Source organism: Heterocephalus glaber, unplaced genomic scaffold (genome assembly GCF_053883595.1).
Source record: "Heterocephalus glaber isolate CG9 unplaced genomic scaffold, H.glaber_assembly_v1.0 deba00001572, whole genome shotgun sequence".
In the NCBI taxonomy this organism is placed as follows: Eukaryota; Metazoa; Chordata; class Mammalia; order Rodentia; family Bathyergidae; genus Heterocephalus; species Heterocephalus glaber.
The window spans coordinates 21,678,014-21,702,928 of NW_028258357.1; the positions used below are offsets into that span (position 1 = coordinate 21,678,014).

General features: G+C 48.0%; 1 protein-coding gene across 9 annotated transcripts in view; it reads left to right on the forward strand.

The window, feature by feature from the left end:
- The first annotated feature begins 12,285 nt into the window (after window positions 1-12,285).
- The window catches only part of CUNH12orf75 (chromosome unknown C12orf75 homolog), a 30,097-nt gene continuing 17,467 nt past the window's right edge, over window positions 12,286-24,915 (forward strand). For 3 of the 9 annotated variants that reach the window (XR_002394956.2, XR_002394955.2, XR_002394962.2), the window contains exons 1-3: window positions 12,371-12,470; window positions 22,281-22,305; window positions 24,700-24,772. Coding sequence is in view for 2 of the 9 variants with exons in the window: in XM_004845069.4 (XP_004845126.2) it covers window positions 12,431-12,470; window positions 22,281-22,305 (65 nt within the window). In the remaining 7 variants the exon portion in view is untranslated. Of the gene's footprint in view, window positions 12,471-12,723; window positions 21,627-22,195; window positions 22,306-24,699; window positions 24,773-24,915 lie in introns of those variants that run through there. The other 6 variants (XR_002394960.2, XR_002394961.2, XR_002394958.2 and 3 more) reach the window with 6 other exon arrangements.

Here is a 24,915-nt window from a genome sequence, read left to right on the forward strand (position 1 = left end):
AGAAATTCATGCTTTTTAAAGGCACCCCTGCTTTCTGGATCGGTGGTAAAGCAGGACATCGTGACAGAAGTGTGGCAGACGAAAGGGCTCACTCATCATGGGGGTGGAGCAAAGAGAGAGAGGGGAAGGGGCTGTGGGCCCAATACAATATGGCCTTCAAGACCTACACACCCATGACGTCACTTCCTATGATAGGCTCCACCTCTAAAGTTTCCACTGCTCCGCAGGCCGCTGACCAAACCTTCCACGCATGGGCCTTTGGGCATTTAAGATCCAGACCATCACGGCGAGGCAGGCTCGTCCACGCACCAGCTTTTAGAAATCACAGCGGTAGTGTAGTCCACATGGCAAAACATGTTTTACGATATATTAATTCCACATTGAGGTGAAACTTCTCCAATGTGAGGATTGGAAATTTATGTTTTCCTTCCTCATGGCTAATAAAAATGAGGAATTCAATGTACGATTATTCCTAAAGAGATTTTTTTTAAAAAGGTACAATAAAGTTCTAGTGCACACACACGTGCACACACACACACAGGCAAGCACACGCACGTGAACGAAGAGATTCCTTGGAAACGGTTGGCAAGTATGAGAGACAATAGATAAATTTCTTCCAAGAATAAGGTGAGAATGTCAGAATGAAGCAATCCAAACATGATACTTACAGGTCTGTATGTGGAGCCTAGAATAAATACCTATTGTTGACAGATACATAGTGGCAAAGTACTGTAGCTAAAATTAAATAATCTTTTCAAAAAGCTCACAGCATGGTCTGCTGTCGAAATCATCTTTACTTTGGACTTGGGTCCAGGCGAATCGCTCTGACTACTTTCTTCCTGTCCCAAGTTAAAGACTTCATTTTCGGAAAGCCTTATGTAGGGCTGGGGTGGAAGCTTTTCGTAGTCTTCTAGGAGACAGTAGCGAGTTGGTTGGCCTGCCCAGGAGCAGCTCTGGGGCTTCCTACATCAGCAGCTGTCATCGACCGGCAGGGACGTGTCTTTCTGCTTCTTTTTTAAAATTAGTTCACCTTACGGTGTTCCATTCCTTATGTGGAGTTGCTGCACGGACACATCTCACTTCCCTTTCTTCAGCTTCTTCCTCTCCTTTTCCTCCTCCCTCCATGCATCTCCTGATCCCCTTCTCCTTTAAGAAGGATCCATCTCCCTACTTGCTGTCATCTGTCTTTTATTTTGCTCTTTATTTATACTTTGGGTCTCTCATATAAGAGAAGCCATGCAATATTTAAGCTTGTGTGTCTGATTTATTTCACTTCACATTATGGTCTCAATGTGCATCCATTTTCCTACAGATGACTCAAATTTATCTTTCTTTATGGCAGAGTAGTACTCCATTGTGTATAAATACATTTTCTTTATCAATTCCTCTGTTGATGGATATACAGGCTGCTTCCAAGATTTAGCTTTTATGAATTGTGTTGCTGTAACCATTAGATGCATGTATCCCTGTAATCTGATGTCTTTAACTCTTTTGAGAAGATACCCAGAAGACAAGTTGCTGGGTTGATTGGAGTTTCTAGTTTTTGAGGAATCTCCACACTGGTTTATATAACAGTTGTACTAATTTACACTCCCACCAACAATGTAGAAGGTCCTTCCCCCACTCCGCTACAGCCCTGGTGCCATTTGTTATTGGTTGATTTCTTTTTTTGTTTTGGTGCTGGGGATCGAACTCGGGTCCTTGCTCTTGCGAGGCAGGCAGCGGAATCAGTGAGGTAAATCCCCGGCCCTATTGGTTGATTTCTTGATGATGGCCACTCTTTCTGCAGTCAGATGGAATCTCAGTGTTGTTTTAATTTGCATTTCTCTAGTGGCCAGCGATGTTGAGCATTTGTTCATGTACTTGTTGGTTATTTGTACTTCTCTGTTGGATTTCTTAGCTTGGGAAAGAACCTGCTCTCCAACCTAACATGTGACATGTAGCAGATATGATAGGTTCTCGAGGCATGAAGATCAAGCTTTATTTAACTGCATTATATTTTCCAAATCCAATGAATAAATAATGTGAAACCCTCCAAAAACTTCCTTTCAGCATACATATTTTGCTCTTTGACATGGCTTGGATCTGGATGTCCCCCCCAAACTCTCCTACGCTCAGCGTGGGCTTTTGGAGGGTAGCTGGATTGTGGGGGTGCTGTACTCATGGGTGGATTCATCCACTGGGGAGTCCAGCAGCTGAGTGTGCTCTTAGGAGATGGGCCTGGTTGGAAGAGGTGGGCAGTGGAGTGTGACCCAGAAGAGTGCATCCCCTCCTCTCTCTGCTCTCTGCTTCCTGGGTGCCATGATGTGGGCAGATCTCCCTTGGCTGTGCTCCTCTGCCATGCTGTTCTTGCCTGCGGACCATGGACTGAAACTTCTGAAACTGTGAGCTAAAATAAACCTCACCTCCCTTAAATTGTGGGTGTTGGGTATTTTGTCCCAGCAATAAGAAAGTGATTAAGGGCCGGGGATTTAGCTCAGTGGTGCCACCGCCTGCCTCGTAAGTGCAAGGTCCCAAGTTTGATCCCCGGTACCAAAAAATAAAATAAAATAAGAAAGTGATTAAGATATTATGTATATACAGGAGCAGCTGCAATCGAAGCTGATTATGCTCAAGGAACATTCACAGGAATTCTAATTGGTTTTTACCAGCTAGACGACTATCCCACTTGAGAAATTACCACTTGCAGATAAACTGCATGAAAATGTGTATTATAACTGTGACAGTTATGGAAGAAACGGATGTTTGGTAGTTTGTACTTTGGTAGTTTGGCTTTTGAAGAAGCATTCATAAACTAATGTATTTGTTAATCACCATATCAGTTGCATTTCTTTGGTTGCAGCTGGATTAACTTAGGAAGAATGGGATATATTGAAAGGAAACTGCATAGCTTTACAGAATTAAAGGAGGCTTTGGGAAGAGGAAACCAGGAAGCTCTGGAGCTCCCATGAACAAGCCCTGTTTGGACGCTGCCGCCAGGATGACATGGCTCTAACTATTTCTATCTTTGTGTCACTTTGCTCAAGATCCATCTCGGACCAGAGCATGCCCCTCAGCCAGTCCCTCTGCTTGGTGAGCTGGCATGGCTCAAAATCTCATTGGAACCACACTGAATGGGATATGGAGTTACCCAAAAGCAAGCTGGGCTCTTGTTAGGAGAAATGCTAGGCAGGGGAAACCAGAGCAGTCCATGACCATTACTTAATATATCAGTTCGGGTGACTGCAGCAGAAAGCAACAGTCCTCAGCAGTGCTGGGAATGGCAAGGGTTTGCTCATCTTACCATGTTAGGAGAAATACAGAGGTTGTTGTCCCAGAAGATGCCTGGGAAATACTCCTGATGAGCAGACTGAGATAGGTAGTGGAGAGACAGCGGGTGCCCCAAGCTGAAGGAATGACAACAGCTGGAAGTGCAGTAAGGGTGGGAATCGAATGGGTTTCATTTCTGTAACTGGCGGGATATTCATGATGTTCTCGCCAGAGAAGGGCTGACACCTGATGCTGTCTATGGGAGATGAACATTAATACCGGGGATCGAACTCGGGACCTTGCGCTTGCAATGCAGGCGGCGGAACCACTGAGCTAAATCCCCGGCCCAAGGGTCATTTTTTGACAGCAGAAGGTGGAATTTAAGCGGTAAATGGAGGGTTACCTACTCGCAGAAATTAGATGTGGGTCTTTTCCTATGAGATGTGGGGTGGATACTGCACATCTCAATTTTTTGTATGTGGACCCAGTAGTAGACCACCCCAGGGGTACAACCATAGTGACACAGCAAATTAGAAGAAAAAGTTTGCTGATTTTAAATGTATAACAATTTGAGTTAAACTGGAGCGGGGAGAAGGACAAAATACTAGGAAGTGTCCTATGGTTCCCGGAGTGATGTCCTTGCCAGGCCAGTTTCAGTCAGCCCTCAAGTTGACCAGCCTCACATCACCTGCTGAGGGGTGGGCACTCATTTAGGGTGCAGATTTCCAGGCTTCTGTCAGACCGAACCCCTGCAGCTGAAGCCCGGGAGTCTGTGCTTGTAATACAATCTCAGTTAATGCTGGTGCTTACTAAAAGCTAGGAACACTGGCCTATGGCCACCCGCCCAGCGTCACTGTGTTGCACAACTCAAAGGGGACAGTCTCATTATACTCCAGGTGCCCTGGAGTGCCACATGGAGGGCATATAACATGAATGGTGTCCGTGGAGCTGTGTAATGTGGAGACTCTGCCTGGATGCATTCTAACTTTTGCTGCCATAAGGCTGTCTCCAAATAGATGTTGTTCATTCCCAGTGACAGCGTGCCGAAATGCGCAGCACAATTCCCTGGGAGGAACTGAGGGCCAAATCCCCGCTAACCTCCACAGCAGAGCTTGAGTTGACCTCCTGTCCCTCCCCAGCAAGCCATAGAGGATAAGAACTTCATTCAGCCACCAGGTAGGAATGACTTCCCATTTACTATGCAGAGAAATCTAGGTCCCAGTCTCGAATTGGATGGCAAAGATGCCTAAAGCCAGGACTGGGGATTGCACAAGGACATGAGATTCTGGGGGTGTATTTTGTTCCTGGTACTCTTTTCTTATTGGGCGTACCTTTTGAAAGCAAGTGCTTGGGAGACTAAGGAGAGAAGTCAGGAAATGATGGACAAAATTGCTTTTTCCCTGCACAAAATTGCTTTGAACAATCTCTGGTCTAGTTTATTGGCTCTTTCTTCAAACACGTTCTACTTAATATGAACTCCAGGACGCAATGAACATTCTCTCTCAGCACCCATCAGAGAAATACGACTTTATGTTGATTAAGAGTGGCCCACGTGTTTGGGGTTCTGGTATGCAAAGTCAAATAAAATACCGATCTTGTGGAATTTATATTCCAGTTGGGTGAGGTGAAAAAGAAAATAAATAAAAAATAACATATGATGTGATAAGGGATGTGCCCGAGGTGTGGCAGGGGCGGGTTGAATTCTTCCCAGGCACACAGGAGAAGACAGGGGCGCGTGAGGGGCCCGAGGGTTGTGTGTCACGGTGCCCGGTGGAGGAGCGGAGGCGGGCAGCAAGCAGCACCTGTGTGAGCAAAGGGGTGGGAGTTAAAACACCTGCCTGCTCAGGAAGAGGGAAGCGCAGCTGGAGCCGGGCTGCACGGCGATGCTGGGTCAGGTTTGGAGAGGCTGTGGCCATCGGCTGGAAGCCTGGCCTCTCAGGATCGGGTGTACAGAAGGATGTGATCAGACAAGTTCCCAGGAGGGAGAGGATGGTGCGGGCTGCTTCTCTGGGAATGCTTCCCTCATCGCCCTCTGGCCTGCACTGTTGAAGGATTAGCTCACGTCACCTCCTTCAGGAAGCCTTCCCTGTGTCCCTCACGTCCCTGTCACCAGCTCCTCCAGTGAGTCCTGCTGCATCCTTTGCAAACGTGTGTCATTGTACCCACGGCAGGTCTGCTTCCCTGCCAGTCCAGGCTGCCCCTCGCCATCACCTGCACCTGCGTGGTACCCGGTATCCCATGGTGACTCACGGAAAACAGTGCTGTTCAACGGATGAGCACAATCGCCTCTGCCCGCACATTTTCTGAAATCATGCCTGTGTCATAGCTTCAAGTATTGCATGCTGTTTATTAAACAGTTTATGATTTTATTTAAATCTCATACAAACCTTTTAGGTAATAATGCCAATCACGTCACTATTCCTACTACGGAAATCAGACTCTTGTGTAGTTCTTACCATGCACTAGACGTGAAGTGATTTGCATCTGCTAACCCATTTAAACCTCATAGCAACCTTATGATGCAGGTTACACTTATTTTCCCTTTTCTTACAAATGAGGAAACAGACACGAGGGATGAAGTAACTCACCAGGAAGTGGTAAGGTTAGAATTTGGACCTCGGCAGTCCGGCTCTCGGGCTATGTTCTGTCTGTGTACAGATTCTGTCCATGCACAGTCTTGAAGAGTAGGGGCTTTGGATCATTCTGTTATAAATGCAGGGCAGGGGGTTGACCCATGTCTGTCTGGCTCCAAAGTCCTAAATCTTCCATTTCCTGCCCTGTTCTATCTTCAGCATGATGTACGTGCTCACCAGAGGTATCACCAAGGCATTTGGAAAGTGGGATTTCTTCTGAATGAAGCAAAGTGTTGAGAGGAACAGTCTGGTTCCTAGTTGGACGGAGGCTGGGGACTCCTGCCTGGACACTGGGACCTCAGGTGGGGAGCTGAGTCTGTAAAGAATGGAGATTCCCACGACAGCTGTGAGCAAGGAGGTTTGCAGGCCAGTGTGTCACATCTGAAAGCACACGTGAAGGTCTTCAAGCTAGGAAGCACTGTAGTAGATTAATACATCTTTTTTAAGAAGTCTGCTTAGCATTATTTATCCTTATTAGTTCATGATGTTCATATTCATCTCAGGGATAAATTCATGTACTTAACAATCTTGATTCTTTTTATTCCCCTTCCCGCCCGTCTCCCTCCCTCCGACTCTAGATCCCCTTTCACCATTTTCATTATTATTATTATATTTTAAATTTATTTTTTATTAGTTCATATTTGGTACATAGAAATAGTGCATTCACTGAGGGTAGTAGGTACAAGTACGTGACCCATCTTGAATCTTTTTAGGTTCCCTTTCAGGTTAGGATTTAAAATCAGAAAATGATGTCTTCACAAACTCTGGATACTGGCAGATTTCTGCTACTGCTGCAGGGCCTGTCCAAATTCGGAAACTAGTCCCCTCAGAAATCCCTTGGAGTCTGGCCCCCAGGTGCAAGAGGTCAAATTGCTTTTGCTTTAGCTGCTTAATTGTTGCCTTTTTCCTTCCAGCTCCCTCCCTGTTTTCCAAGCAATTTACTCTTAGCCATTGGTGGATATTATTTAGTTAGTCATGGCAACAAAGCCATGTAATAAGGCATTGGCACCCTGACTTCGTCAGCCACGTTTCTGAGATTCTAGCACAAAGGTTTTGACTGATTTTCGTGCATTGTCAAAAATTTGGATGATGAAGGTGTTGCAGCTAAGGAAAAAGTCTCCTTTACATGTAGAGTATATTGATTTGGTTTTCAAATATATATGCAAAGTAATCGTGTGAGGTAGAATACAGCTCATTTGCTTTCATGTAAAGTGCCCATGAAATGAAAATCCAGGGGGAGAAGAATTTATTTTCAAGGAAAGAACTTTTTAGGAGAAGCATGCATTTTAGAATTTCAATATCAAGCTTCCTTTTACTTTCCTGTTTAGGAGACAAATAGTCCCATTTTTAAAAACTGTTGTACATGTACACAAGTCACATATTATTATGTACTACAAACATGTACTAACAAAATAAAAAAATTAAACTTATAAAATGTCAGTCTATTGTAATAAAGACTTCAAACATACTCACTGCTACTGTCCCTCTGGCTTTCCTTAAGTGGATGTATTTTATCATTTAATATACGCAATCTCAAAATGAAATTCAAGCGCAAGGACTCCACTTAGGTAGGAGTTGTGCCTAAATGCTGAATTTGTAAGTGGATATATGATATTAGCAAAATCTGCATGTTTTTAAACCATCAAAGATTATTCAACCATGTTTCAAATCTTCAAAAATAATATGTAAAAAATGTAAACCAAAGCTAGGAGAAAGGATTTTGAATGTTTTCACTACCAAGAAGTGAAAAATGCTCGAGGACACAGATATGTTTTTCCCTATGTAAACATTACATGATATATACATGTATCAAAATGTCACGTGATACCCCAAACGGATGTACGATTTTTATGTTTTTATGCATCACCTATAAACATACAAATTCTAAACAAGTAAAAAAAACAACATTCAGGTCCATTACTTCCTGTTCACGGCTTCCACTCAGCCTAGGTGACTTGATGACTATCACGTCCTGAGCGTCAGACCCGGGCCATCTCTATGCCTGGAAGGAAATGGGGCATCTTCTAAGTAGTCTTTGTCCACGAAAAGGACACATTGTTATTTACTTTACATGTGCATTAAACTTTCACCATGGTGCTCACCAGTGCCAGGCAACAAGTCTGACACGACCTGCTCTCTCCCCATTGCCTTCCTCTTACAAATAACAGCCCAGCCCCTTTCATTTGGGGTCCCACGGGAGCACAGCCAGTGGAGCAGCTTTGATCACGTGAAAAGCTTCGGAGGAGCCCCGACTGGAAACTGTAAGAACACCTGCATTTATGTGAAATGTTCTGAAACCAGAGCAGGTGACTCTGCCGAGGCGGAAAGCGGGTTAGCGGTTGCTGGGTGTGGCTGCTTACAAGGTTTCCTTTTGGGGTGACGAAGGTGTTTTGGAGCTGGAGAGAGGTGCTGGCTGCACAGCACTGAGAATGCATAAAACGCCTCCAAATTGCACCCTGGAGAAAGGTTCGTTTAAATTAGATAAATTATACTTCAAAAAAGGTAACACCAAAGTCGAGGACCAGCAGTGTCGATCAGTGAGGAGGAAGGTGCTCCACAGAGATTGGCTGTCTGTTCTGGGCAGGGTACTGGACACATTTCTTGCTCTGAAATCCCAGGACATTTGTTCAGCACCCCCTTCTCTCCCCTCGGGGCTCTATCTGCATCTTGGTTCTGAGATTCTGGGGTTCCCATATATGATTGAAATGCAGGGCCCAGAGGCCATCAAAATCACTGATCTAGCAGCTGTGTGTAGTGTGCACACCTGTAATCCCAGCACTCTGGGAGGCTGAGACAGGAAGATTGAAAGTTTGAGCACAGCCTGGGGAACTTAGTGGCTCAGCAAGACTCTGTCTCAAAGTTTAAAAAAAATAAGAAAGGGCTGGGGAATGTAGCTCAGTGCAGAATTCCTGGGTTCAAGATTTAATCCATAGAACCATAGCTACCTGTTCCAAGAAAAAAATTGATCTAGTGCCTTCATCCCTCTGGGGCCCATCCCAAAGCCTTCGGGTACACCCTTCCCCTGACACAAGCCAGGGTCCAGTCCTGCTTACATCTGAGCAGCCAGACTGACACATGCTCAATGGGGAGCAAATGTTATAAAGCTCACATCATCCACAGTGGGCCTCCTTTATCTGCACACATATGTCCCATGATCCCCTCGGGCTGCCTGAAGCCATGAGCCTTTTTTTCATGCTGTTTTTTTCCTATACATGCACACCTCTCACAAAGTAACTTGTCAATCAGGCATAGTAAGAGATTAATAACAATAAGTACTAATGCAACAGGACTAATAAAAAGTTACATAGTAGCTGTAATGGAAGTTACTTGCACTCTCTCGTCCTTCTCTCCCTTGTGACGACAGGAGATGGTGCTGTCCTGGCCAAGGACACGGGACCGGAAGTGTGCGGGATTCCTTCCGGCCTTAGTGGGGCACAGTGTGGCCCTGCAGAGCTCTATGTGGATGGATGTGCTTGATAGCTGGCACCTTTGCAGACTGCTCACGGGGAAAGAGAAAAATACAAATAAAATTGAGGTTGCAGACTTTTTAGGGGGAACACTGAGTGGGGGGAGAGAGGCCAGGGCACCCTGCTCTGGCTTGCTTTCCCTGGTGAGCTTCAGGGCATCCCCGCACCCCTTCTGTCTCCTCCACCAGCTCAGCTCTCCACCGAGGAGGCCAGGACAGTGGCCAGCGGTGCACTGCACTGTCAGGGCAGAGCTGCTGACACCCACCAGGCAGGAAGTAGGGTGTGCAGTGGTGATTTTCATTTGACTGATGGTTTTCAGAAACATGCAAATGCAATGAACTTTTGTCTATAAAATAAATCCTCAAAAAGGAATAAGGAGATACCAGATCTGGTCTTTACTCCCCCTTATCAAGGGGACTGACATGTACCACGCAATTGTGTTATCAGGAATTTCAGCACAGCCTGCCCAGGTGACCTTGGCTGCCCTTCGGCCACATCTTGGCTCCTCATCAAGGCCGGGCATAGCCACAGTGGTCTGACTGACAGCCCCCATTTCTGCTCTGGCCTAGCCATCCCAGCCTTTCTCCTGTTCTGGAAACATCCCCAGCATGCTCCTGCTTCAGGGCACTTGTATTTGCTGTTCTCTTTGCCTGGAATCTCCTTCCTTGGACCCTCACGTGTTTGATTTCTTCTCCTCTATTAGGCCCCAGCAAGACACCGTTCTTTGCCATCCTACTGAAAACAGCACAGTCCTGGGCTCTTACTCCAGTAACTTGTTTTTTTTCCATTGTCTTATTGCCTAGAGTTATCTCATTTTATTTGATTTTGATCTGTCCCCTCCCACTGGGGTTTTCCTATTTGTGGCCGGCTGTATTCCAGCAAGCAGGGTGGCTGGTACACAGGGCTGCTGAACAGTGTTGGCCGAGACAGTGGACAGGTTACACATGCCACGGCCTTAAAAAGCAGAACGTGGGATGCTAACAAGGGTCAGGGACCTCCAGCCGAAGACCACCAGGAGCACATCTGAGCCCAGCTGGTCAGGTTTATATGGGTTGTTGCATAAAAAGAATTGAAACCATGGGTATCACAGTAAGAGTATGTCATGAAAGGAATCTCAGGTTTCAGGTTCTTATTAGGTGATTTTGGTTGGGATTAAGGAAGCAGGACTTTTATTCTGGGTTGCATATTGGTAGGAAGTAGAGCCAATACCATTGGTATTCTTAATAAATCTCATCTATAAGGCAGGAAGGCTAGAACTGGTAAAAAACAGACAGACAGACAGACAAACAGGTTACAAGACTCAGGATCAGCATCAGCTGAGCACTCATTTTTCCAGGGTGGGGATGTTTGGTAGTTTTGTGGTTTGCACAGGGACTTTGTCTTTTGTCCTAACTTAGACACAACGACTGAGCGGCCTGGCTTTTGTCTCACTTCACCCAGCTAGAGAACAATCTCATGGGAAATGGGTGTTCCGCGCATCTACCATTTAACAAGAAAAAGCAGAGGTCTGGCTTGGAGGGTCAGGCCAGTTTCTGGATGTCGGGCTCTGTTTTCCTCTTTCCTCACCCATCCTTGGGCTGGTGAGCAGTGTCAGAGAGCACAGAAATAAGCAAGAGTATTTCTTCCCCACCCAGTTCTGGATTTGAATAGAGGTGACCACTGGATAAGACAGTAGACGGCAAGGTAGAGAACCAGAGCTTCTAGATGTCAACTGAAAAAATGCCTGCATTTGTCCAGGAGTTGATAGCCCTCAGCAAATGCCCGTGCAGAGCCAGTGTCTCAGTGGAGGATGGTGCATTTCTTGTATCCTGGATGATTATGACGTCCACCATCCCCTGAAGGTCACGTTCAAAGGTCAGCCAGGACCCTGGTTTCAGATGAGGATTTTCTGTAAACACAATTGTTTGGATTGAGAAAGTCATCAAGCCAGGCTCTCTGGGGCTCTCCCTGTACCCATATTGTATTCCTCTGCTGGCACCCTTGCTAGGTTGAAGCTAATTTGTTTATAATCGCCTGCCAGACAGGGCTGTCTCCCACACATTCCTATCCTGGAACTTAACAAAGGACTTGGCACACGATGAGCTCTCTGTAAGTATTAATGGGTCTAAAATGGAGCTTTAATTCCTGGCTTGAATTCGCCTTATTGAATCTCTATTGCGAGCTAGGAGGTCACTAAAACATCAGAGTCTCCCCCCAAGAAATTCGCGTTCGCTCCTCATCGATTTGAGCATGGTAATGACCACAGCCGGCGCGGGCTGACCACCAGGCCTGCGTTGGAGGTTTGTACAAACCTCAGCCCTTGCCATTTTGCAGGTCCTGGGGTGGGGGTGGGTTGGAACCCTGTCTGACTTCAGTGACATTTGCCCAGTTGTTACGCCCTGTCCATTCACAGCCCTGTATCTCAATCAGAGCGCAGGGCCTAATCCAGGGAACAGACTCTGCGCAATTATTTTATTATTTTATTTTTTAAAAATTCTTTTAATGGTACATTTTAGGTATACAACACATTTACATTTCTCATTGGGAACTTGCACCTTTACATGATGCATCTTGGTTTGCGCATTTGTTCTAAATCCGCCAACGTTGGGACCAAGCTGGGGAAGCACTTGGGTCTTTTTCTCCCCCCCCCCCCCGGCGATGTTTGGGGGAAACTGCCTTAGCTTTCCTTTAGAGCAGGAGGCGATTCTGGCTTTTCGGGAGTCCACGCGGCTCAGTACAGCCGCGCCAGCATCCGGGGCTCGGAAGGGAAGTCGGGCAACCTGCCTGACCCGGCAGGTGGGCGACCGCGCCGCCGGCCCCGCCCCGCCTCGGCCTAGAGCCCTCTTCAAACTCCCGCCCCTTCCTAGCTACCAATGTGTGGCCGAGGAGCGCGCAGGCGGCTGCGGATTGGCCGGCGCCGCGGTTGCCAAGGCGACGGGCGGGTCCGGCGCGGGCGTCCTGGCTTCCCCGCTCCGAGCGGCCGGCGGCGGCAGAGGCGGCTCCCGCGTCCCCGCCCGGCCCCGCCCCCGCGTCTCCCGCCCCCGCCCGGCTCGGGCTCCGCTCCGGGACCGAGACGCGAGCTCGGAGCGCGGGGCCGGCGGGATGGGCTGCGGGAACTCCACGGCTGCAGGCGCGGGCCGAGGTGAGCGGGGCCGCGGGGTGGGGCGTCCCAAGCCGGAGGGGCTGCGGATCGCCGATGCGCGCGGGGGCGGCCACACCTGGCCGGCGAGCCCGTGAGGGACCGCGAGGCGCTGCGCCTCCCCTGGCGCGAGTCCCGGCTCCTCCGGCCCCTCTGGTCCCTCCAGGCCTCGCCCTGGGTGCTCGGGCCCGGGGCGCTGCGCCGCAGGAGTGGCGCCGAGCAATCCAGACTTCCCGGGGTGCGGCGGGGCGGAGAGAGCCGGGGACCGGGTGCCCCAGAGCCGTCTGGGTGCAAAGACGTGAGCGGCCGGGCTGCACCGCCCGCAGCGCTATCGTCCGTATTTCGTGGAAACTTCGCCCTGGCCGCTGCATTGCGTTGAGCGGCAGGAGACGAGTCCCGGCCAGCCAGGCGCGTGTCGGGATGTAGCTGAGACCCACACCTTGCCTTCGACCCAGCCGTGTCGCGGCCTGCGGTCTTCTGTCCGTCTGGAGTTGGACCTGTAGACCTGTGACCCTGTCCTTCCAGATAAGCGTCAGGGGCCACCTCCCACCCCAGCCAGCAAAGCCCGCAGCTCCGGACCCGGCGTTTTCCTAGGACGGCACGCTGTGCCTGTGACCTTGGGGCTGTCACTTCCCTAACCCAGACCAGAGCCTGGCTTACTTTAGTTTATTTTGACGCTCACGCCAATAGGAGTGGTATGGAAATGTGTTTCATTCACTGGCCAAGTTTGTGTTTCCTTTCTGGCTGTCAATGGCCTGCCCTTGGGATCTTCTGTTTGGAGAAAAGAGGCTGAAAGGGGTGGGATTCTAGTCCTGGAGGTGGGAATGGGCCCAGGTTCCTTGTAAAGTTTATCTGTGACAGGCACCCTTTTCCATCAGGGATCGAATCTGCTCTTGGGACAGGTGGAGACAGGAGGGGGAACGGGTCATTTAGATTCAGGTAACAGCCAGAGGCAGGGTAGTTTGGGCCTGTGCTAATGAGGACAAGGACGGGACTTGGATTCGGGTTCGAGAGTGGCCAGCCAGCTGTACATGGAGGCCTCAGGCATGTCAGGGGCACACCAGCACGCCGAGGTGGTGAGGCCCCATGAAGCCAGTGCTGTTAAAAAAATAAAGCGAAGAGCAGTTATCCACATTTTAAAAGACTGTAGAAAAGATTCACGGCAGATTCCTTTAAAAGTGGAGCTAGGTTAGTGCATTTACATTTTTGTTAATGAAGTGCGTGTCGGGATTGGGGGTGGGGAGAAGTTTCATTACTAGATGAAAATCAGGATGATGATGAAATATAATAAGCTACCTCTGAAGTGTTAACATAAGAATCGTATTTCTTGGGAAGACGATTCTCTGTATGAATATTTCATTGATTTTTTTAGGAGCACATCCATTATTCCGTAAAAGGAGGTATAGCTATGTTAAAAAAACCTCAAAGTGTGTGTTATCATGTATCGCGTGGCTTTTCTTTGGTTTTGTGTATGAAGGATGGTGCAGGTGAAAGCGTGTGTTCTGCTCTGTGCTAGGAGCGACTTTATGTTTAGAGAAGAGCGAGGTGCAGACCATGAAACGTGCCCTGTCATTGGGGAGCTGTTCCCCAGCATCTCTCTGCTTCTGCTTCCGGTTGGCTTTGGCGTCTGGTCATTGCTGGTTTTTGTCCACTGGTGATAGGAATTTCTTTTCAGAAGGAAATGCACGGAGAAGGGACAGAAGGGTAAAGCAAGGATGCAGTACAAGGGCCCCGACCCTCTTTCCCCTGTGAACTCTGACATTAGCCCCAGATGCTCTGTGAACCATGCTGCAGGCTGGCACTGCACTGGGGCCGCAATACCAAAAGACGTTGTCCCTCTCCTGTCCTGTGGGTGCTCAGGAAGCACAGCTTCTGAAATGTCCCAGGAGTCCGGCACTGCAGTCTCCAAACTTTAAAATCAACAAGTACAGAGCGGGCAGTGGAGAGAGCCAGGCAAGTGGGGCTGTGCCATTGTCTCTGTGGGCATCTGTTTCCTTTTGCTTCTCTGAGCTTTGGTTCTTTCATCTACAAAGGTGGATCACCAAGCCTTCCCTGTTCTGTAGGGCATATGTGAAACTGCGAATCAAAAGATGCTGCCGAGCACTCTGTAACTGTAACTCCACATTGGAGTAAAAATTATTAACCTGCTCAAGGGGGAGTGGCTTTCCTTGGATATTTTTCTGCACGAAAACAGCAAATCTGATTTCACACCTAATACACTGTGATAATGTCTCCAAACCTGACGTCACCACCCCGAGCTCCATTTTATTCCGTAAGTAATTCAGGTAATCAGACAGTTGTTGACCCTTTCCCCAAGCTCCTAGACAGTGGCTGTTCTCGGCCTCAGGCTGGACAGCTTGGTGCAGTGGCAGACTTTGCAGTCTGTTCCTCAGTAAATTGGACGGGGACACCGCAGCAGTGCAGTAGAATGCTCCAGTGGCAGTAAGGAAAGGGAAATGGATCAGCCCTGTAATAAATCTGGGCAGACTGAGCCCTCCTGGGCTTCTGCCTGCGGCCTACGCGTGTCCACGCCCGTACACAGGGCCTTCTGTGGGGACTTTCAGGAAGGGTGAGGGCAGCCACCGTGTGTGATGGTAGCGTGGAATCAGATCTCCTCTTGTTGGAAGCTGATGGTCTAGCGGGGAAGATGAAGCAGGCAGGAGCAAGTGCCAGGCCGGGTGGAGTAGAGCATACCTCGGACACCACGTGCCTGGGAAGTGGTAGATGGCAGTTTAATGTGAAAGGGCTTCCTGGAGGAGTGGAGCTGCTGCCAGATGGGATGGTGTGAAGCCTTTATTTGGAGCTGGCATTTTCATGTTTTGCTACGATCACTAACTAAAGGTAGGAATTTGATCTTTTGCAGCCTAGAGCTATAGTAGGAGAGCTTTCATTTTGTGAGGATTTGGGACGTTTTTCCTGTATAAGTCTAGACCCTAGACCATAGTCTGGGGAGAGCCATCTGGATTAGATTAGTGTCCAGAAGTGTCACATTTACTGTCAGGCACAGCTGTCCTGCAGTGTGGTGTACCACCCCACCAGGTACTGTCCTCCTGTTTTTTCTTGAATTTTGCCCCATAGTAAGGCAGAGAGATGAACAACTGCATTTCTACCTAAAGAAGTACAGTTTCTTTGATAGATCCAGACTGGTGAATGAGTAGTATAAACCAGAAAATCCCTTTTTATGTAAACCAGAAAGTCCCTTAATAGTTCCGATGTTTCCAACTATCTCCAGCAGCCTGTTTCCATGCAGACTAATTATTTTCCTGCAGGAGAGTTATTTTAGAAGTGTTTGGTTCTTGATAATCAGTCAGTTGTAGTTTCTGCCAGAGATACGTAACTGGCAACCGTCTGGCCGTAATTTTGGGGCAGTTGGTTGTCAGAATATTTCTAAAATGGTTCTTCTGCTATTTATAAAATAATAGTCAGAGGAGGAACTTAACAGTTTTTTGTCTTACTTGATCAGTGTACCTAGGGAGTTAATGTAATCCTTTTGGGTCCAATTATTTAGATTAGTTATTTCCTTGTCCTCAATTAGCTAGGTAACTGCGTTCCCTTTTGATGTAGCTACATTGGCCTGGCCTTAACTGACTCTGCCAGTGGCTTGGAAATGTTGAAACGGTTCGAGGGTGCTGAGTACGAGTACAGGCCCAGGCCTGGGGACATGATAAAGATTTTGCTGATCTCGTGAGAGAAGCCATGTACATTGTGCAGTAGGCCCTCACCTCATTCCTGTTCTTTAACCACGCTCAGCTCTCTCATTTGCCCTGGCTGGAGGACCTTTTGCCAGAGAGCTGATGCTTTATTTCTCATTTCATGTGCTCCCCTCCCACCTGGAGGCCTGAGAGCCCAGTTTCTTCAGAGGTGCATCCTCAGCCTACAGACCAGTCTCCAAACCTCCAGCTGGATTTTCTTTTTTAGATTTCAAAAAATATTCGTTGAATGAATGCGTGTCTTTCTTCATCACAAGGACTCAATACCTGACACCAACAAATGAAAGGAGAGGTTTACTCTGGCTCCCATTTTGCCCATGGTACACTGGCTCCAGATCAAGGGGCCTGGAGGAGGAGGATGCTCCCATCATGGTGGTCAGGATGCAGATCAAGAAGGGAGGAGCCAGGGAGGGAGATGAATCCAACTTTGAGTCTTACTTCTGCAGTTTATCTGCTGCGTAATTTTGGGGAACTTGCTTAAGCTGTCTGTGCCTGTGCTGTAAAATAAGGGGGTAATAATAGAACTTATGACTTGAGATGATATAAGTTAACATGTATAAATGGCTTAGAACAGTGCCTCATGCATTCCAGCACTCAGTGCACTGTTTTTTGGAGGGAAACCATGCACCCTGTAGCTCACCAGCTATAGGGAAGGTGTTTGTAACTGGGGTAGGAGAAGGAGCAGTTGGGGATTCGAGGTGCGATTTAAAGCTGTTGGCTGCGGTGCTGGAAGTGCTGAAGGTCAGATTAAGGCCCTGGGCCCTGTGTTGGGGTGCAGGCCTTCAGGTGGGTCTCGGGAAGGCAGGCCGAGGGGGCCTGCAGATGGGGCTGGAGGAGGAAGGGGGTAACGCGAAGCAGAGCTGTTCCCGCCTGGGAGCTGGAGGGAGGCCGCAAGCCAAAGGGCCGTGGGAGGGACAGACAGCACGATCATGCTCAGCCAGGAGCCGCTCCGCTTCGCTCGAGCGCTGCAGATCTCCAGGTGCCCGCCACCAAGCCAGTGGTTCCCGAGGGTGACCCAAGCAAGTGACCCAGCACTGCCCGAGCCACTTGGAGCTTGGCATAGATGTGGCTTGGCCACGTGAGAGCAGCGAAGCGTCTGTCCGTCACCTCACGCGGGTGTCTCTGCCTTTGTCACTGGCTTTGGCTTCCCGGAAGTGTCCCTGCCCAGCAGGAGCGCATGTGCACCAGGCGTCTTCTCAGAGCTTCCGTGTGCATGCACGGACTTCGTCTTTCTAGGACGTTACCTCTGAGTGACCTGTGAGTCTTTATTTTTTTTTATTGGCTTCTTAAAAATAAGCATTGCTTTGGATGAAGTAACGAGCTTTTATTTCATTGCTTTTGGCTAAATGGAGACGATGACATCGTTTTAGAACTATTACCGGTCAGAGGGGCCCATAGCAGGTGTCAGAATTAAAGAGAATTCGATCCATTTTTCTGTAGTTCTCAGTGGAACCTTTGTTTTTATAAAAGAAAGAATAAACCATTCCTGCATGCTTGTCTATGATCGGTGATTTTAAATTTGTAGTAATTTTTATAAATTCGCCATGTATGTAATTTTACATTTAGTGTGTGTGTGTGAATGAAATATGACTTCATATATAATTCAGCAACATATTTAGCAATGAATATTTTCAGTATATTTCATAAACTCTATAAAGCACATATTGTAAGTGATCAAAAAGACAATAATAGGCTACTTTTCAAATGTAAAAATGTATGCAGTTTCTTTTAAAAGAGACGAGGGGCGGAGAGGTAGCCCAGTGGTGAGAGAGAGAAGTCCTCTCTTGGTATGGGCATGGCGGATGTGTGAGGAGCCACTCCCAGCGAGGCCTGTGCAGCTCCGACCCGGTGGAGGGCATCGGGGCTGTGCCATCCACTCAACTCAGGAGATGCTCTGAGACCTCAGAGGGATCCCAGTGACCATGAACCTTTTAGAGCCCGAGTGCCAAACCGCAGCCCAAACCCAGTTATTTATCGAAAGTGCCAACACTGCAGTTACCCGGAATGCCTGGCTGCTGGGGTGACGCTGGGCAGCTCGGCTCGCATGGCGACAGGGAGGGCTCTGGTGCCCACCCCGGCTCGTGTGCGGTAGGTTCTCCACCCCGGGGCAAGGTGATGAACGCTCCTACTCCGGAGTCCTGAACTGATGGTGTCCTGCAGCCAGCTCACTCTTTTGTTCACTAGGAATGACATTTCCTTTGTGCTTATGGAATGCATGACATGTTACCTTAGTTATAGTCTTCCCCTGAATATTAATTTGCCATATATTTCTTTTCAAAAGAGAATCTATTATTTACTTGCATGTTAGTTTTTGTGGTGCTGAAGACTGAACTCAGGGCCGTGCACATGCTAGGCAAGTGCTATCCCCCAGAGCCACGTCCCATCCCCCAGAGTGAATCTTCTTGAGGAGGGGAGGACAGGATGAGACGCATCAGTGGCCTGCTCGGTGGTCCCTGGGAAGGGGTGTCCGTGCTCCTGGCCCCCAGAACGCGTGGACAGGACCTTATTTGGATAGAGGGCTCTGCACATGTGAAGTGAAGGGTTTTTGAGAGGCGGAGATGGTAGTAGGTTACCTGGGTGGGCCCCTGGGTGTAGAGGCAGGAGCGGCAGGTCCCTCTGTCCATCTGTGTGCATCCCCGGGCCAGGACCACACTTCCGGCCACCAGGACTGTGACAGCAGGCACCTCTCTGTCACACCCGTCCGGGCTGTGGTGATCCTGGGGCAGCAGCCCGGGAAAGGGACGCAGAAGGTTGTTTTCTGCAGTTGTTCAGGAATAGGGTAGAAGTAGCATGTAAGGAAATATTGTTGAAAGCTCTGCACTGGGGCTGTAAATCGTTATTTGCTGAGAGAAATACAGCATGGCTCAATCTCAGTGTAATTCATAAAGCAGTTGCTGTTGGCCCACCGTGTTCTTATGGAAAACAAAGTTTCCCAAGAAGTGATTCTCTGATGCTGGCGACCCTGCCCCAAGCCCGGGGAGATGCTGTACCCACGCCTGCACTGTAGCATGGGAACAGGGCTGCCGGATGTAGGGTGCACAGAGGCTGCCCATGTCCAGCACAGGGGCCTCTCTTTCCCAGAAACCAGCAGCTCTGACCCGGGGCCTTCGGGGTTTTCTTGGGGGGAAGCTGGGGCTCAACCCCAGTCCTCCCTGGGGGCACAGCCCAGAGCCCCAGAGTCTCCCCAGCCTGGGCCATCGGTGACCAGCCCCATCCTGAAGCTGCCCGGAGCTTGGCCAGTGTTACCTCACTCGAGGAAAGAACGCTCCCAGCACCCTCGCCACTTGGGAAACTCCACGGGTGCCAGAAGCCCTGCAGCCAGGGAGAAAGACAGGGGTCATTTTTCCAGTGATAACCCTCAACAACAGCAGTGTTTCAAAAGTGTTAAAGAGACATGTTGCTTCCCACAGGAAAAGTCCTTAGCTGTCCTAAGCCCTTGCAGTTACTTTGTTACTGAAGTTACATATAGTACTTTTCTGAGATCAAACCTTCCCCTCCCATGTTTTGGGAAGATGCTTAAAATGATGACTATCATTTGTATAGTTTTAGAAACTAAAAATTAAATCTTTGGACACACAAAAAGATCTCTATGCTTTTTGATGCTTTTCTTGTCTTTCCTTTTTCCCGCCCCCCAAGAAACACTGCTCGCTTCCCTCCATCTGTATTCTCCTGAGGCCCTTTATAGTAAGCCGCCAAGGCTATGTTTAAATAGTAAAGAGCCGGTTTGCCAGGAAATGAAGTGACATTAACAGAGACGAATGACCTCTCCCTGGGGCCCACAAAGCAGTAGATGCACCACTGTAAATGTTTGCTTAATAACTGCTACATCACGAGAATTGCAAATACAGTTTAAATCAAAAGGGATTTTGTCACTGTCCTAATAGTTCTGCTCAAAGTACTTTTTTGCGTGAATTATCTCAAGTAGAAATCTTGATCTGATTAATTACATAATTAAGCGAAGGGTGATTAAAATGTTGCAGCAAGGGCAACAATTTTGTTTCATGTCTCTGATAGTTTTGCCAAGGGTTTCCACCTGTTGCAAAAAAAATATATATTTTTTAATCTCGTGAACTTGTACACTGTTCCATTCTCTCCTGGCTGTAGGTTACCCAGCTTCTGGGATGCACATTTTCTTCCCTTTTTGAAAATCAAGTGCATTTTCCTGGCATCTGAATGCACTTGAGGTAGCGTTTCCGAGTCCCCATTGCGGGCTGGGCCGTCTGAGAAGAGAACGTAGTTAACTGGGGAGCCCGGTGGGGAGAGGCCTGGGGCGCTGCCATCAGAGCACTTGGGCCTTTTTGGTACTGGGGATCGAACTTGGGTCCTTGCGCTTGCAAGGCAGGCAGTGGAACCTCTGAGCTAAATCCCGGGCCCCGTTTCTCTTTCCTTTTGTGTGAACTGTCCCGACTAAGTTTCCCCCCAGCTCTAACCACTGCAGACCCTAACACCATTCCCTGTCTTTTCCGTGAAAATACGGACAAGAAAAGGATATTACTTTCTCTGGACTTCCTTCCAGAGTCTCTGAAGTAAAGTGTTGATTCTCACAGGTTTATGGTGGTGCTGGCCGACGTTGCCAGTGTTTTTTCCCCTCCCCCAGCACTAAGGGACAAACCCAGGGCCTACTATCAAAGAGACATCCCAGCCCCTTTTTCCTTTTTCCTTTGTATCTGGAGTTGGGCTCTCACTCAGTTGCCCAGGCTGCCCTGGAACTCATGACCCTTCCGCCTCCCCTCCCGAGTGGCTGGGGTCACAGCTGTGTGACAGCTCCTTTTTTTTTTTTCTTCTATTTTAGGATTTGGGTTTCAGTGATCTTAGATTCCAATATTTGTCTCCTTGCCTCTCTGATTTTAATTACACCATCACAAAAGTGTTACTCTTTAAGAAACTTTTATCACTAAATTTATTACAACATTTAGGTTTAGTCAAAGCCCTAAAAAGGCCGGGATGTAGCTCAGTGGCACCACACCTGGCTCGAAAGTGCAAGGTCCTGAGTTCCATCCCTGGTACCAAAAAAAAAAAAATTCCTTTTAACTGCCTTACCTTGTGGCTTCCTCCCATAAATCACCTTTGATTTTCCAGTCCCCCTCTGTCTCTCTTAGAAGCTGTCTCTCTCTCAATAAATTTTTCCTACTCTTACAAAAAAAAAGCTCTAAAAAATGTATTTGAGATACAGTTCTGATTGTCTTCATGATGTGCTTTAAGTTTGAAGTATTGCACATCCTAAATTAACACCCCTGGGATATAGTTCTTGCGATTTTACTTTTCCTGCATTTTCCTTTACTTTCTAGCACATCTTCCTTTGTTTGCAAGTATCTGTGGCTTGTGCAGAAGTTATTTTAATTTCCATTTCCCAGCGAAGCAAAGCAAGCCCTTCCAGCTGACTGTGGGCCCTGACGTGTGTGTGCGCACACCGTGTCTTCCTAAATCTCTGAAGCAGACTTCAAGAAAGGTGCTCCTCTTACTATCATCCGACCCAAGAGGGAAGTGAGGCTATAAGGCGTTAAAGGGACCGTGATGCAAGTTCTCTACCAGCCAGATAAGGACACCGGGATGGACAGCGTGGGCAGAGAAGCTCGGATGGGCGGGAGCCAGGTCGCTACATGGGTGGGAAGCTGAAAAGAGATGCAGTTGCGAATGACAACAGAGTTAGCCTTGCTCACGACACCTTTTGGAGCCGGGCTGGTGTCCTTGAGACTTCCGAATCACCGAGTCCAACACTTGATTCTGTCGTGTGATTTTGAAGTCACTTTGTGATCAGTGTGCGGCATGACTTAGAACAGAAAATGCTTTTCAAATCTGCCAGTTTCCTTGCCCATGAAACGGGAAATGGGATTATGTGATCAGAACCATCCCATTTGGAGCCAGCGCCTTGCAATTTGGAGGTATTGGTAAAAATGGGCAGAATAAATCCTGAAATGTAGGATTTGAAACTGAAGAATTGAAATTTTATGATTTTCCTTGCCCTCCCCTTTCCTTTTCTGAAATGAGGTCTTAAAACTGTATTCTTTTCTCTTCTAGAATGTTGTCTCAGCCAGCTGTTGGGCTTACTGTCTGCGGCAGCACTGTCACGCCAACACAAACCTGTCTTTGTTTTTCTCCCCAGGGCCGGCAGGACCAGCTAAAGACGTGTGAGTACTCACTGTTATGACCTTATCTGCTGTTTCGGAGGAAGGCGCTGTTTTCATGATGGTGCCCTTTTGAGCCCTGCAGGATTGGCCGAGAGGACACGGAAATACTTCCCGTGCTAGGCACATGGAAAGATTAGGGTTAGGTTTGGAAGCTGTTTGGAGAACGTTATCAGGCGTGGCTTTTCATCACAGCCTTCTGGTTGTCCTGGCACTCTGACTCACTCTTAGGCAAGGGTGGTGTTTGGCTGCGTTTCTGTCTCACCTTGTAGAGATTTCTTCTGGTTAGAAGTGCCTGGGAGAGTGGAGCTCGCACCTCATGTGATGGTAGGGTTGGCGCCAGGAGGAGCAGAGGCTGGAGGAAGGTCTTCAGCACCTGCCCTCTGAGTGTGCTAAAGTTGACGGCCAGACACTTGAGTACTGAAGATGGCCGTCCGCCAGGGTGTGAATGGGTCTTCCCGACAGCCGTGTTGGAAACCTAACTCCCAGCTTCTGTGTTGGTGGTGAATGGAGGGAGGGACTTCAGGAGGTGACTGAGGTGCGACTGAGGTCACGCGGTGCAGCCTCCACTGTGGCTTTAGTGATGTCACAGGAAGAGGAAGAGACCGGAGCTTGCCCGCTCCACGCTTTCTTACCGTGTGATCCCCTCTGTTGGTCACGATGCAGTTACCTGGCCCTTAGCAGATGCCAAGCCTAGCCTGGGAGTGCTCAGACTGCTCAGCCTCCAGACCCATGCACCAAATACAGTTCCATCCTTTACGTATTACCCGGCCTCAGGGGTTTTGTTAAAGCCACAGAAAATGGACCAGGATGCTGCTCAGCGAGGTCACTGGTGAGCTGACTGCAGACTGTGGGATGTTACTAAGGGCATCTCTTGCACCCAGGAGTCCTTTCCCTGTTCTCCGTGGCCTTCTGCTTGTCACTGTGTGTAGAGAGGCCATCTCAGGGCCGCCGTCTCAGCGTCCGAGTGTCTCTGTGGAGGGGGATCAAGCCTCCCGCCCCCTGCTGGGTTGGACATCAAGACCCACAGAGCCAGGCAACATCGGTGGTGTGAGAGGTTTATGTTGTCTGTTGCCAAAACACGTAGTGCCCATGAGTGCCTCCTCCTTCCCTTAGTGGGTGTTCTGGTCTCTCCTTCAGCCTCTTCCTTCCATCTCTAGATATTGCTGTAGATGAATTTTCCTCAAGCCCAATTCTGTGCTTGTGAGACCTCTTCCCAGAGCCTTTCCGATCTTATCCATCGCCCAGAATCCCTTGGGAATAGAAAGGTCTTTCATTTGTCCTCTCTGCCTGTGTAATGCAGTTTGTCATTACTGTGACAAAGTGCCTGAGGAAGTTAACTTTATAAAGAGAAGAGGTTTATTTAGCTCACAGTTGTGGAGGTTTGATGTCCCCCAGCCTGCAGCAGCCTTCCCCAAGTCTGTCCCCAAGGATGCTGTCCCCTCCTCAGGGTTTATGTCTCTCTCCCTGCAAAAACTATTTCTGGACCTCCCAGTGAGCTACAGTCTTGCTCTCTTCTCTCTTTGGACCTCTCTGATGAGGCAGCATGCTGGGCTTGTATTGTGATCACTTGTAAGGAGGTGCAGTGTGTGAGCCACAGTAATGGCTCGGGGTCACCTGTGTCACACACGGGGCATCGGTAGTGTTTGGTCAACACTTGGCACGTGAATTCCAACACTTCTCCTCAAGGAGAGCTTGGCTCCATGGCTTCCTCTTTCTTTTGGAGGGATTAAAATTTCTAATAAAATTTGGCAATGACTTTGTCACCAGAATGAACTGTTCTGGAATGTGAGACACCATTTAACTATTACTTCTTTACATCTTGAGTTCTTCGCATTTAAATTTTCTATGACTGTACCTCATTGGATATTCTATTACAAAAAAGCAGCTTTATTAAATTAATGACCCTTTGGGCTGGGGATTTAGCTCAGTGGTTCTGGCACCTGCCTTGCAAGCACAAGGTCCCGAGTTCAATCTCTGGTACCAAAAAAAAAAAAGATTAATGACCCCTTAAAAAATACGTGCAGGCTGGGTGTGATGATACATGCCTATAATCTCAGCACTTGGAAGGCTGAGGCAGGAGGATTGCATGAGTTCCAGGCCAGTATGGGCTACATAGTGAGTTCGAGGCCAGCCTGGACTACATAGAGACCCTGTCTCCAAAAAAAAAAAAATTCAGTGAATTTAACTGAAAAAAAATTAAAGTATATTATTGTATTTCCTTGCCCCCAAAAAAGATAGATTCAAGCATTCTTTTTTTAAAGTAGATGCTATAGATTTATAAGTATTGACTATAGTGTTAGATGGTACCATGAATGAGTGAGGAGCTAAGAAACTAAGATAATTTAATAATTTTATTATGAAGATTAAACTTTTTTGTTATTATTTTATCTAAAGAGATTGATCCCAATCTAGAAGTGGCCAAAAGAGCACAGTAGCTACTGGGAGTGGAGAATCTTACACAGACCACGTAAGTGTTGTGGGGGAATTATGTTTACTTTTGGAAGGTAGACATATTATAATTATTGCCTTAATCTATATTAAAAGATCAATTCTTTGGGAAAATCTGTAATTTTTGCTCTCTCTTCATATTCATTTACTTTTTCTATAGGC